Source organism: Falco naumanni, chromosome 2 (assembly GCF_017639655.2).
Source record: "Falco naumanni isolate bFalNau1 chromosome 2, bFalNau1.pat, whole genome shotgun sequence".
NCBI lineage: Eukaryota > Metazoa > Chordata > Aves > Falconiformes > Falconidae > Falco > Falco naumanni.
The window spans coordinates 117,403,632-117,417,696 of NC_054055.1; the positions used below are offsets into that span (position 1 = coordinate 117,403,632).

The window sequence follows — 14,065 nt, forward strand, 5'->3', positions numbered from 1 at the left end:
TAAATGACAGACAGGCCTCCAGAGGATAGAATGATGGTTCTATGAGTTTCAAGGAAAGGATAATCACCACAGCCTTTATCACAGCCTGGGAAGTGAGAGATGACACAGGCTCAGAGCCTGTTTGTTGCGCGGGGGCTTCCACAGCCTCACAGATACCTGGCGGGGTGATGGATGTGCCAGAGCGCTGCGGTTACACGTGCCTCGCGGGGCTCTCCGCGGGTGCTGTGCTGCTTCCACCTCCATGCTCGTCACCAGGGCTCACAAGAGGGCAATCAGAAAGCTGCCATCAGCTGCCTGTGGCAGGCACTTCTTCGAAAGCTTTCTAGTTCTCCATGAGGACTGCGAAATTGAAATTGAGATCTCACACTGTTATCGGAGAGCTTCCTCAGTCACGGTGCTTCTGGCTCACCTCCATGGGAGTGCCCCTCACCGTGCATCATTTACACAGAGACCACGTCACAGACGTGAAACTGAACATAACGGATATCAAATACACCTACTTTTTATAATACAATGATAGTTATTATTTTCTATTTGAAACCTTGAAATCTCTAAGGTCCTTCTGTGCAGTCTAGGTTTTGGCTAAAAAGACAGTAACTTATTTTGAAGCACCAATTACCTTCTACATTAATTCAGCTCATGAAAATTACTATTCTTTAGAAGACACATTTAACTGACCTTTAAAATATTTTATCCAAAATGTATTTTAAATTTTGCACATCGATAAGATGAAATTTTCTGCTTATGTAGAATATTCCTGTTCTTACCGCTCATGTATTTAAGTACAAATACTTAGCTGAATCTACTGATACATTTTGAAAGCGATCTTATTGAAAATGAGAAAGTATCAGAACCTAAAGAAATCTCCTGATTTGTGCAATTCCTTCTCAGCTTACAACTGTGCAACTTATTACCTATCAAATATTAAGTGCACTATCAAAGCACTTAATATGTATACACAACTTAGTGCCAATCTATCAATAAATTCTAAATTTGACCACAATGCAGTTGTAAAAATACATGAGGATTCCATCTAAGATCTCTGTTTTGTACATTTTAACAACGTAAATGAGACTTGCATCCACCAAACACTTATGACCATAATTGTTTCCAAAACATTGGAAATTTATGATAATATGGCAAACACACTGATGCTGTGCATTAGTTTTATTCTACACATAAATGTCATATTGTGCAAATAAAAAGTCAAGGTAGTATAAATTACTGAAAAAACCTGTAGTAAATAATTACAGAGCATATTAATAAACAAACTGTATGAAACATTTTTGAGTACATTGGTCACATACTGTCAAAATTTATTTTAAAAGCAGAAACAGAACTGATATGTGTCCACACACACAACACGCATAACACACGTTTCACATAAGGTATTGACATCTTACATTTCAGTTTCTCAAGTTTTGTTATCACAGCAGTATTTAGTTTTATTTTTAATAAAGACTTCCATTAATTTATTTTAGGTAAGTGTTAAAAAGGTAATACATTTCTAGAAACTGGAGCTGTAAAAATACAAGCCTGTGAAAGTAGAGTTTTTAAGCCAAAAAATTTAAGTGGTATAGCTAAAGATAGTAAGATAGAGAATGCACACATAAACTTTTATGCAACCACACCTTCCACTTAATATCGTGTGTGTTTGAAGTGAAAACAACTAAATCCTGAGAATGAAACTGAACCATGTTACCCTATTAGAATACAACAAAAATACTCTCACGGTAAGTCACATACAAATTGTTTCATCCTTACACTAAACTAGCAGACTTCAAATATTCCTCTCCTCCCAATCCAAACTTAATATTCTTAAGACTGATTTTTTTTTCCTCCACTCAAACATACTCTTAAAAAGAATCTTAATAATTTCATTTCCATTAATATGGCAGATGTTTATTTGTGCAACTCATTGCCATAAGGGGTATATGTCAAATATTTCTAACATCAAAAGTGCTGAACATACACATTGCATTAACATCTATGAAAATCATTTGGTAACACCATGTTGTGGAAGACTGAGTGAGTGACAGAAAACCATCAAGTACTGCTTCAAAAAATACTTTTGAAGGGGGGTTTCCTCCTTGCTGCGACCAAGTGGCACAACGATACGCCTTCACACAATATACCAACGGTTGTCTCCAAGGAAAGAGGAAAAAACATTTAAATAGGAATATAATCAATTGTAACCCTTGCTGTTTATGTATCACCTGCGTGTGATTTTTTTAAAGTAAAATCAACACATTACATGGAAGTATTATATAAGACCTTAAGAATCTGGGGTTTCTTTAGTTTTCAAGATGGTATTTTAGTATTATCAAGATTAAAAAATGCTGGAGCTTAGCTGCATACAGGTTGATTCAGTTTTTCATGAAAACTGATGACCGAATTAGTGCAAAACTTTTACTATGAGCAATTTTCTCATATGACATAGTAGACAATACAATATTCAGCTCTGGTTTTGCAACTGAATTTATTACCTATGCCGAACTCAGTTAACAAAACAAAGAAAACAACACATAAGAAAACTTTCAGACAGTTCAAACAGCATTAATTCTGTATAAAATGTTTTTATCTTCAACTTTCCTTTCTACCTTCCCCCTCCCTTCAGATTGCCAGAAATAGGACAAAAGCATTTGGTAGTGTAATCCCTCGTAAGAGATATTGCTACTGTAAGAGAAATGTAAGACTCAGACATACTCTATGGGTATGCATTTGACTATCAGCTTTCTAATGCTTTCTAGATGTCATTTTATTGGTAGTAGGTATGCATATCCATTCAACTTCCAAATAATTTTATAAAAAGTTAGAAAAATATACTCAATATTTGTTGCATAACCTTTCTATATTCATCCTATCATAGAATCTTACAAAATGGTTTAGAATCATTTATAAGCTGCAAAAATACCAACCACTGTGCGGCACCTGGAGAAAGACCTTGGTGAGAACGTATAACCCAGTATTCTGTGATCTTGAAGGTATTTTTCTTCAGGTTTACAGCTATGTATTTTCACAAGTAAACCCAACAAATATCCAATACCATGTTCATATGAGCATCCATGGACTTGATCTCACGCTGAATCCTGAAGAAGAGCTGGTGTTGTGAAAAGTAAATGACAAAGTCTGATCAACCAAGCATGACAGAACGAACTCCATGTTTAATTGTCACCAAGTTGTTTTGCAACAAGCCGATAAAGTTATAATTTTAAAAAATTTCCTTCAAGGGAAAAAACGTTTCTGATATAATGTGTTCATGTTTTTTAAATGCTATTTGTGATCCAGTTAAGCAACGACATCATGGGTATCACTGTTGGGTCTTTGGCGTATAGGCAACGGGGGCAGAGGCTTTCCATAGAAATCTGTGTAAAAAATGCAAGAGAAGAAAAACACATCAATCTGTTATTTACTATCTCCCTTGCCTAACAAATGTTGAAATAAGGTAAATTCTCACTTCCTTAATGAAAGCTAGGTAGTCTACACGTTTTGAGCTAATTCCTACAAGCAACTTACAGACATCGTGCTAGTCTGGAGGTGTATTGGCCAAAACAGGGCTTAATTACATTTTACTATACATGCATCAGCATTTGCGAGATCAAGCCCAAAGGTGATCTGTAAACATCCCTGAAAATAGGAAATGAGACATCCAAAGTGTACAAATAACAACTGAAAAAAAGAAGTATCAGAATTTGAATGTTACTGTAGTCAAGTCTGCATTACAATAAAGGTTTAAATACAGTAACACTACGCAGCATCCAAAATTTTGGGACCACTTATGCAAGGCATCTATCTTGAAAACCACACTACGTTTCTTAAAAACTATATTAAGAATTTTTAGATTCAAGTGCAACATTTCCTTCTGTCAATAAAGGAGTTTAAAGTAGTAAAATTGTTCAAGACAAAGTTATTAAGTACACCAGAAAAGAGTAACAACTATTCCCAATTGAATAAAAAAAATAAATAAATACAAAACCCACAAACCTATGCAGACTGCTACATGCAAAGCATTTCACAAGCGAAATAATATAATGAAAGATGGAAAAAGGAAAGAGGTAGAAATCAAGAAAAAATAGAAGCAGCTTTTTGAAGCATTCAAATCTCAATTTTGTTTATACTGACAACCTCTTCTCCAACAAAGCCTTGATGGCCTGCCAACACAAAATTCAGCTTTAACTAATCATAATTTTTCAAGAAAAATATATTCCACTTGTTCTACATATGGAATAACTTCTGTTAAAATTGCATTCCTAAGCTAAAATTAACAAACGCAAGTAAGTTGGATTGCATGACTCTAAGAATATGTGTATATGTCTGTAGGATCAAGGCTTTAGCTATCCTTACAGTTAATCAGTAAAATAATAACACTTCTGTATTATTGTTGTAGATCTTATGATTTTAATAGAGCTAATTCAGCATTGCAGCAGCATGTGAAAAGCAACAAAACTGCAACAAATGATTCTAGGGTAAATGAAAACCTGCACAATGGATGTTTTTATTAGTCAGTTCCTTGAGGTCTGGCAGACAATTTTGACTGTGTGTCCAATAATGAAAGAGGTTTATCATCCTTGCAAATGTATCCTCCAGTGACAAGAAATAGACACTCATTACCTAGTGTTGTGCTAGAATCATTAGCATGACTGGAAAAATTGCAGTCTTTAGTGAAAATAAGTATATAATTAAAGATTTATATAATTGCCTCTACTGCCTGTTGACTCTGCCAAAGTATCAGACGTAATGTTCGCTGCTAAGAATGACACAAAAATGACTCAATATATATACCAAATAGCCTGCTCACCAACACTTAAATTTTTCAGTTTGCATATTAAATCATTAAGACAGATTTATGTCTCTGAGAACACCTCACATTAAAAAACAGACCTTTGGAGGTTATTCCAACCTCACACTACACTAATTGTATGTGTTTCAGCAGCAAGGTATATCACATATCTGTGACACTTCCAAAAAAAATCATTTTTAAGACTAACTGACAAAGACCTGTACTAGAATGCGTGGGAATACTGACAGACACCTGTTCCTGTGTTTTTCCATGGACTAGTAGAAATCAACACTACAAAAAGTTGTATCTGCTTTGAAGCTTAAAGGGGGTTAGCTCACACTGAGGAGCTATCAAATGTTTCATCGACACACTCTTGGACATAAGAGTTGGAGAATGCTCCTGAAAATAAGCTCTATGCATAACCAAAGCTCCTTAAACTTTTAGAAGCAGACTGTTAAAACACTTTTTTTCTTTCCTTGCCCTGACGGACACTAACAATTTTACTTGGAGTCCTGAGCATTCTACTGGAACTGAGGTTTTTCAGCCTGGTCTACACGAAAGGTAGATGCTCATTTGCCCCCCACGCAAGGATTTTTCAGCTCCTTGGCCAGTAACGGTTTGTCAAGGCATGTTGTTCAACAGGATGCTGTATTGCTATAGAAAACAATGTACTTCAGAGAATCCAAAAAACCCACAGAGAAGAAAGCCTTACTAAAGCCCCAGCTATAGGAACCAATAAACACCCTCCTGCCAAACTTTAAGCTTTCACTGCAAATTGTACCTTTAAATCATTTATATCAATTAATCATGAAACCTATAAGGAAACCAGGCTTTTTTATTTCACAGAGGTTGAATGGCTGAAAAAACTTCTAAAATTTCTCCGTTCGTTTTAGGAAACTCAAATGAGTTTCTAAGCAGGAGCAGGTTCTCCATCTACAAAATACGTTAAAAACTCATCGAAAAACACTGTTGCGTGACAGAAAACGGGCAAGGACAGATGACAAGCTAAAATCAGTGCAAGATGGACTTGGTGGTTAAGGGTCGAACTCAATGATCTTACGGGTCATTTCTATGATTCTATGGCTCTCAGATGGTCTGAGTAAAAAAAATAAGTGCTTTAAACGAAATAAGTAATTGATGTTCTTTGATATCAGGACTTAACTAAAGATTTGGCAATGCTGGACCATGCATTTGAAGAACTTTTTTCATTTATAAATAGTGATGCCTAATACATGTTTTCTTGCTTTCTGTATCTGTGTGAATCTTGCATCTCAAAATTCCTGAAAAAAAACAAATCTCTGCAAAGAGCAGGCAATATCTTGAGTCAAGCTGCAAAGTTCTGAGCACTCCAAGTTTCCTCTGATCTCAATGGTTACACCTCTGGTCAAGAGATCATTTCCCTACCAACATCTTTTCCATTGTTAAGATTCCAAAACACTTTAATTATTGTCCTTATTTTACAAATTGACTACATCAACACAGATCTCAGGTTACTAACTTACATACCTGAGAGTTGGCAACCTAGCTTATGCATTTTTTTTCCCCTCTTTGTCCCACCCATGTTCTTGCTAGAAAATGCAACACCTCCCTTAGGCACAGGCAAAAATTGAGTACCATCTCTTCCCTTTCTTCCCCTCCTCCCTACCTCTTCATCTGGTTTTTCTTTCTTGTCGCCTTCTCATTATTTGCCTTTAAATAAAAAAGAGCAAGATGGTTTTATTATTAAGACTATAAATTACATTTTATGCACATGAATGATGTTCCTGTGAAAAATAAGTTTTTTAGGTTTTGGAGATCTTAATTCCCCTTTAAGCATCTTTTGATTCTTCGGCAGAGAAACTCCATTTTCTGTTGCTTCAGAACTTCAGCAGGTATGTACATATGGTGCTGTACTACATGATAGTAGCACAATCAATTCAAGTCAGGGTTAAGCTCAAGGATCATGACATCCACACTGAGCTCCTTTCTCTTTAAGTTCCTCAATTAACGTTCTCTTTGTTCAATTTGTGTGAGTGTTCCCATTGCTTTAGTTTGGTTATCTTTCTCCGGTATAAGTCCAGATGTCTCCACATTCAATTGGCTTGTCAAGATTTGAAAAATAAAAATGTAATAAAAAGGCAGAAATTATCATTTAAAACTGAGAAAAAGATGCAATATGAGCATATGAAAAACAATCTTCCATGGTCTTCCAAAAATAGAAAACAGTCATTACTGCAGAAAGAAATTAAGAACCTGCCTGCTACATCTTGACATTTCCAGTTACTAAACTTACTTTTCCTATCAGTTTGTGAACTTCCAGGGACACTGGCTTTTCAGGTAAAGGAGCAGATCCCAAGCTTTATCATTGACAACTCTCCCTGCAGACCAATAACCTAGGGTTTCAGTTGGAAGTCTCGCTACTTCTGCAATCAAATTTATGTTGGGCTTTTCATCACAGCTGGGATCGCAGTCCCTCATTTGAAATCACTAACATGATGCACTTAATTTGGAAGTGCCCACATGTCTGTAGCTTTCCTTGCCAAAAGAAAACACCCCCAAATCAATGACAAAAAACTTACAGACTATGCTTTTAAAACCATACGGAGGCAGTACCAGTGGGGAGAAGAAATTTTAGACTATCTCAAGAGGCAAGACAGGGAGTCAGCCTACACACAGTGAATTCACCTGGATGGAGGCCATGGTTCACAGAACTACAGAAAAATACACGGGGCTCATTTGGGTTCAGTATTGTGATGTGATTGGCGCTTCCAGATCAGATCGTAAGATCAGTGTGGAAACAAACAGGCAGTGCAGAACCAGCCTGGATGTGGAAAAGCCACTATGGATGGCAAATTAATAAGCCCTGCTGGATCTCTGCAGTCCTACTTAGGTCTTTCTGCGGTATCCTCTCTGCTGAGTACCTCAGCCTTTTTCCAGTATCCAGCTAACCCCACTCCTCTTCCCACTGCATCAGATAATGATGAATTGTCTACATATGGAAAATGGAGATACACTTTGAAACTTCCATTTTGAATGCAAAATGTGTTTGGACTCTTAAAAGCAATTGATCCTGCTGCTCTTTGTTATGTGCCACATTATAATATTTAGTTGCATGCTGCTGTGCAAATAACTTCTGATCATTAATAGCTTCTGATATCCTGTGCCACTTCAAACTTTATAAGGGAATCTGACAGAACTTAATCTTTTTGGTAAAAAAAGGAGTAAGACTTGAAAAATCAAAAAGGTGCTTTCTACTAAGCAAAAGTGTTAGCTTTTGGTCAATGAAAACTGGCATTAAGAAATTTTAAAAAAGGATGAAGGATGAAATGAATGTAGAAGTGAATGAACAATGGAGAATGCTATAAAAAAAGTAAAAAATCCAAAACATTTTAAATTACCAGCATGATGAGTTTCACCAAGAGGCTCAAGTTTTCGAAGTCTATTAAGTTTGGGAGTTCCCCAGCCAACTAAAGGAAAACAAAGACGGTCAAAACACGCCACGACTGCACTTGATTCTGATGAAATGTATGAAAGCCAGTTCTCTTTGGGAGAAATCAAAGCATTTAGAAATGCCAAAAGTATGTAATATATTGTATCTATGGTGAATAATTATTAAATACTTCAAAAATAAATGGAATTACCCTTAAAAACATTGATATTTTAATCACTTTTTCACCAGTCAGTAGGCAAGTTTCTGCCTTTTTCTTTTCTTTTTTTTCTTCTTTTTTTTTGTGTGAAAACAGTAACATGTTCCCCCACAAGGACAGATCAAATTAATACTGCTGGAAGTTCATACTGTGAAGTGGGAAACTGCATCAAAGATTTCCTAGAGATTAAGTTTCAGTAGCATATCTCTGTATGAAGACCATTCCAGTTTCATCATTCACAAATGACTATTTTAAAGGATTAATAACCACAAATTGAGACATCTATTATTATTTGTTAGTAGACTTACCTGGTGGAAGAGCTGGTAGTGGTGTAGGATTTTTGGGAACAGTATCATCAGTATTAACAGGTTCTACTCTGTGGCCCCTTTTTAATTTTGGTTTTTTACTTTTTTTCTTACTGTTATCTATACCAAACAGAAATACAGCATTACATATCAGTTATATTCAGAGAATATCCTACATCATCTTCTAATAGAATTTTTGGGGTGACATAAATCAGCTCAAACTTACATACAAAATTATGTGAAATGTAAAATCTGCACATCATTTTACTATAGAAAATAAACTGTAAGAATAAAATATATGCAAACTCTACATTTTAATCAAGAAATTCAACTTAGCTTGGTACTGATGGGAAGTGGACCGCATATTTGATTATAATAAAAATGTACCTAGTTTCAGCTACAGTATCAGTCCCACCAACAAGCATGGCCTTTTTTAAACAGGTCTTCCAATACAGTGCCCTAATGGTGTATTTTTATGTTTTCAACAGTTTAAATTAACATGTAGTATCATGGAAAATAACACAGACAGAAGGAAGAACTATGTGAAAAGTAACATTAAATGACGAATTCAAAGGAAGCAGTTTTACCTGAGTCAAGGCATTCTGAGGCTTGCTGCTCACTCTCTTCTTCATGCTGCAGAAGTTGTGTAGTTGTAGAATTGCATGTTTCTAGTCTACTATCATTTGTGATTTGGCTGCTGCTACTTGATAAGTGCTGGGCATCCATTTGTTCCTGCTCTGTTTGTGATTTCAAGAGACTTGTAGCCTTTTCAGTCTCCAACCTTTGCCGCTTCTTTTCTTTTTCAATTTGTTTTTCATTCTAAGAAAAAAGATATTTTTTTTAACACCCTCTAATGCTGTAAAATGACTGATAAGACAGGAAGGTAGTTTTAAAAATCAAAATGTTCCTAAAATATTTTTCTGTCCCACATCTAGCATAGAAAACATTTACAAATAAGTAAAGAAATCAAATTGCCAGTATCCTGTCCAGAGGAAGAAAGTCCTGAGCAAAAGGTTAGAAAACTCCTAATTTCCTCCTTTTTTTTTTTTCTTTTTTAATATTTTAGTTAAAACACAATACACATGCACAGAACTTAAATAGCCAGAAAGTGCTACCATGATTTGGAGAAACACCGACTGAGTCATATGGACCCAATGACAGGCTGCTTCACAGGTTCTACATCACTAAATCACAGTCTCTGCAATGCGTATACTTACACCCTTCTCTTCTTACTCTGTACGTTGTTATAAAGTGTATTATTGTGCATGTAGCTGACTTTACAAGATGTATGGATATGGGCACTTTTGTCCTGGAGAGAAGCATATGTTTGAATTACTTACTGAAAAAGCCTCTGAGAGTTTATGTGTTTCTTGAGACTGTGTTACCTCAAGTCAACCGAATAAAAAAAATACAGTACAATAAATAAGAACTACCTGAACTCAGAAACACAGGTTAAGGAAACTATATATTATATACTAATATGCTTTTCTTCTTTCAAAACTAAGAAAACTTCTCAATTGTCTCAGGTTTTCAACAGAAAACAGGTTATGCTCAGAAATCCAGTCATAGTAGTCAGAAAGATTTTATATGGCTCACTACCTCAGTAAAACGCTTCACAAGAAGTTAATACTTTGAATATTTTCCACTCCTGAATATCCAATAGTTTAATTAGGAAATGTGTTCAGTCATCTGTTCACAATACCTTTATTCGACCATGTCTACGAAACTTTTTGTCCCCAAATCAAAAATAGGGAACATTCTTAACATGAAAGCATTGACTGGATGCAAACAAACAAGACTGACAAGATAAAAAAGAAGAAGACAAAAGTGCATACAGACTTAGAATAATTCTCTTAAATGAACCACTTTTCTCATTACCTCTCAGAAATCTGTTAGTGGTAGCTCTAAACCAATCCAGATTTCCACATATTCCCATACCTCAGAGATGACAGCAGCTATAGGCTGGAAAGGGTTTTCAGAGTTCCCAGGCTCAGGATCTTCCTCATCAGGTACATTTCTTCCTTCTTCTCTTTCCCTTTGTCATTGTTGTTGGGTTTATGTTGTTGTTTTAATGTTTGGGGGGGGGGGGGGGGGGGGGAGGGAGATGAACAAAGAATTATGAAGAAGCGAAGCCATAAACTTTACATGCTAGAGAAATACTTATTACGCCATCTAACATCCTCTGGTTTATGCCAACTGAGTTTTACAATATGCTTCTGTATTTTGAAAAAACATTCTACAGAAATCACCCTGACAAGCTAACATCAATAAAGCATGAGTATATGTCATGGCAGAGGTAGAAACCGCTGCTACTTGACAGAAGATTCAATCAGCACTTGGGAAGTAGAAGCAGTTTTGGAGGACAGGATACGTGACAGAATAGATCTGTAACTGGAAGGGTATGATTGTTTAACAGCATGCTGAAATTGTCATGCTGAAATTTTCACAGTGGTAATCTTTTATAACAATTTTTTCAAGGTAGTCAATCATTAACAAAAACAAACCAAAACAAAATACAAAAAAACCCCACAACTATGTGGTGGGAAAACAGACTATGTAAAACCTATTCTTCTATTTTTAACACACCTCCATTTCTCATAATTCTAGATCTTTCTTAATACACATAAGGGAGAACTGCTACCAAAGCATTCAGTTTATGTGGTAGCAGATAGAGAATTCATATTTGCTTCAATTAGGCTCAGAAAAGTTCAGAAAGACACACAATTCTCAGTATACTGCTGTTGCACTAGTAGGTTTTTAAGTACCAGACCTTTATGCAAGAAATATTCAACTCCTGTGTATTAAATAGTATACCATTAATAAATTATATGCTCATCAAACACTTTTCATCTATCGCTCTGATAGCACTGGTGCATAGGAATCACTGTTACACCTGCTTTACAACTGCAAGCATTGAGAGAGGAAATAACTCTGTTGTTCAGAGGCACGGAGGGGAATGAAAGGGAGGTCACAGACGTACCCAGGAAACCATTCTACTTGGAAGGAACAGCCAGTGCTGTGTTAAAATTTACTGGCACTACCTCTCTGGTTTGCCATTTGGAACAAGATGTTTGCTATGAATGTATTATGGAGGAAATGCACTTTGAGAAAACATTCAGGGAAGCAACTCTGAACAATAAGCAGCCTGGGGAATTATTAAAGCACAGAATGAAACAGAATTACAAATGAATACAGATTAACCTGTTTCTTACAGTGAGGAATCGATGCAAAACAGCAAAATGAGAATTTAATGCCATCTTTTCTATGTGAGACATGCCCTCAGCTACAGGTAAAACCAGCAGAAGCTACAAGCTAGCTTTCCTCTAAGACACAAGAAGTTTAGCAAAACTTTGAAGCCTTTAATCTAATTCAGACCCAATCCATTCTTCCAGTGAACAAATACAATCAAGATCATGGAACAGGAGCAGAATATATGGAAAATGCCCACATCACTAGACAACCTCTGAGAGACTGTTCAAAGCCAGTGCTCCTCACTACGCCTCTCAACATGGCGTAAACCCAACACAGTCCAACATGGTCAGAGCGTTTTGTCGATGCAGAGACATCTGGCAGACTAACAGCGTATGAATTTTTTTATAAGTTTGTGAAATATGTATGAAGAATGTGTCAAATTCCAGGTGTTTAAAATGTGCTTAAGCAATGTACTTGCTGAAGTAAACCAAACGGGCATGAATACAAGCCAAGACACTTCACAGCAGCTGCACAGTCACTTCCCACAGTAACTGAGACTCGCAAATCTCTGCGTATATAGGGCACACAGGGGGACAGGAGTGATCAGCAAATTTTTTAAGAATGCCTTGCTAAAACGTTTCACTTCACTCTATAATAGGAACCATGGTGGGCTGCTGATGACCAAGAAGGGCTGTGAAGGGAAGAAATATATTGCTTGTCCTGCTTCTCCTCCCTGCATCGTCTTAAGTCTCTCCATGCCTTACCTGCTGGATATCCTGAAGTTCATTAAGCATAGTGTTGAATAAAGTTTCACATCTAGTCTTTGATATTCACATATGGTTTACAAAGTCTACCTTAATAAGTTTATTTTAGACATACTTGAAGGTGACCTAAGATTAAATGCCAGGACTTAATTTTTTTGGTTAGCCTCTTGTACACTTATTAGCAAGGGCAAATTTATTCAACTACCGCCTTGCAATTCTCATTCATGGTACATTTCCAGCACAGAGCAAATAAAATAAAGGGGGTGAACCAGGCAAAAACTTGTAGGTCTTAATTAAAGAAAGGATCTAGCACTCAGGTCTGTACTTCTAATATGGATGCTCTTGGCTCAGAAGTTTTAAATTCTTTATACAGGAATGAATCAAATATCTTAGAGGAAGGGAGGAAGGGGAAGCAGGAGAAATTACAGAGACAATACCTTTCTTCTCGTATCCTTCTCACGCGCTCAGCTCGTTCTAGTTTCTTTTGTTCTTCATACGCTTTTTGTTCTGTAGTGTCTCTTTGGATGCGCTCATTTAAGGCATCAAAATCTTTTGCTATGATATGTAGTAGCCAATATAAACCCTTTTTTATTGATTTATCAATTTTTTTCCCACAGCCCATGATAGCTGAGCAAGGTTCCTGCAAATTTAAGGAGAGAGAGCGGAAATTTTTTTTTGCAGTTCAGAACACATTCCTTGACTGAAAACAAGAATTCAGCCAAACAATTACTTTTTACTGTGAAGCTTGCAAAACTCTTGAGAAGTAGGGGAAATAAATTTGCATTTAGGTATTCTATAAATTTAGGTGCTTTTTTTGCCAATATACAAATCACATTAGTTCTACCAAATTCCATTATTTCCAGTGTGATTTCAAAAATACTCGAATACTGCACAGAAAACCATGTTTGCATGTCTATCTCTAGACATATACATACACCCATTCCATATACACACAGCTGTAACATATATACCTGCTATGAGTATATATGTATATTTACAAACCTGTTTCTATACACATCCATATCTATGTGTCTATATAGAAATATAACTTATCAACCCCAAATACATATGTTTTGTTTTGCTGCTGGTTTATAGATAGTCCATGTTATATTTATGTAGTAAAATGGAAAAAACAAGATGCAAGAGAATCAGCTTAGCTCCAGTTCATGAAAGAAATGTTCAACTTGTTCATAAGCACTAAGGGGATAAATAAAATCCAGTGTGAATTTGTCATTAAAACTGTCAAACCCATTCTGTTTCTTAGATCAGAAGAGGTATTGTGGATAGGGGTGAAGCAAAATATTACACATGTTGATTGGACTGAAACTTTTATCATGATATTCTCATCAGTAAGAGAGAGAACCATGATCTAGGCAAACCAGTTGGAAGATGGGTGGA

At 36.1% G+C, this 14,065-nt stretch overlaps 1 protein-coding gene across 5 annotated transcripts in view; it reads right to left on the bottom strand.

Moving 5' to 3' along the window:
• Nucleotides 1–1,283: 1,283 nt before the first annotated feature.
• The window catches only part of ARL13B (ADP ribosylation factor like GTPase 13B), a 45,437-nt gene continuing 32,655 nt past the window's right edge, over nucleotides 1,284–14,065 (bottom strand). For 3 of the 5 annotated variants that reach the window (XM_040583028.1, XM_040583030.1, XM_040583032.1), the window contains 6 exons: nucleotides 13,105–13,307; nucleotides 10,650–10,746; nucleotides 9,299–9,530; nucleotides 8,715–8,831; nucleotides 8,158–8,226; nucleotides 1,284–3,365 (listed from right to left, as the gene is read on the bottom strand). In XM_040583028.1, the coding sequence (XP_040438962.1) occupies nucleotides 3,289–3,365; nucleotides 8,158–8,226; nucleotides 8,715–8,831; nucleotides 9,299–9,530; nucleotides 10,650–10,746; nucleotides 13,105–13,307 (795 nt within the window). In that variant the 3' untranslated portion in view covers nucleotides 1,284–3,288. Of the gene's footprint in view, nucleotides 3,366–6,425; nucleotides 6,470–8,157; nucleotides 8,227–8,714; nucleotides 8,832–9,298; nucleotides 9,531–10,649; nucleotides 10,747–13,104; nucleotides 13,308–14,065 lie in introns of all 5 variants that reach the window. The other 2 variants (XM_040583029.1, XM_040583031.1) reach the window with 2 other exon arrangements.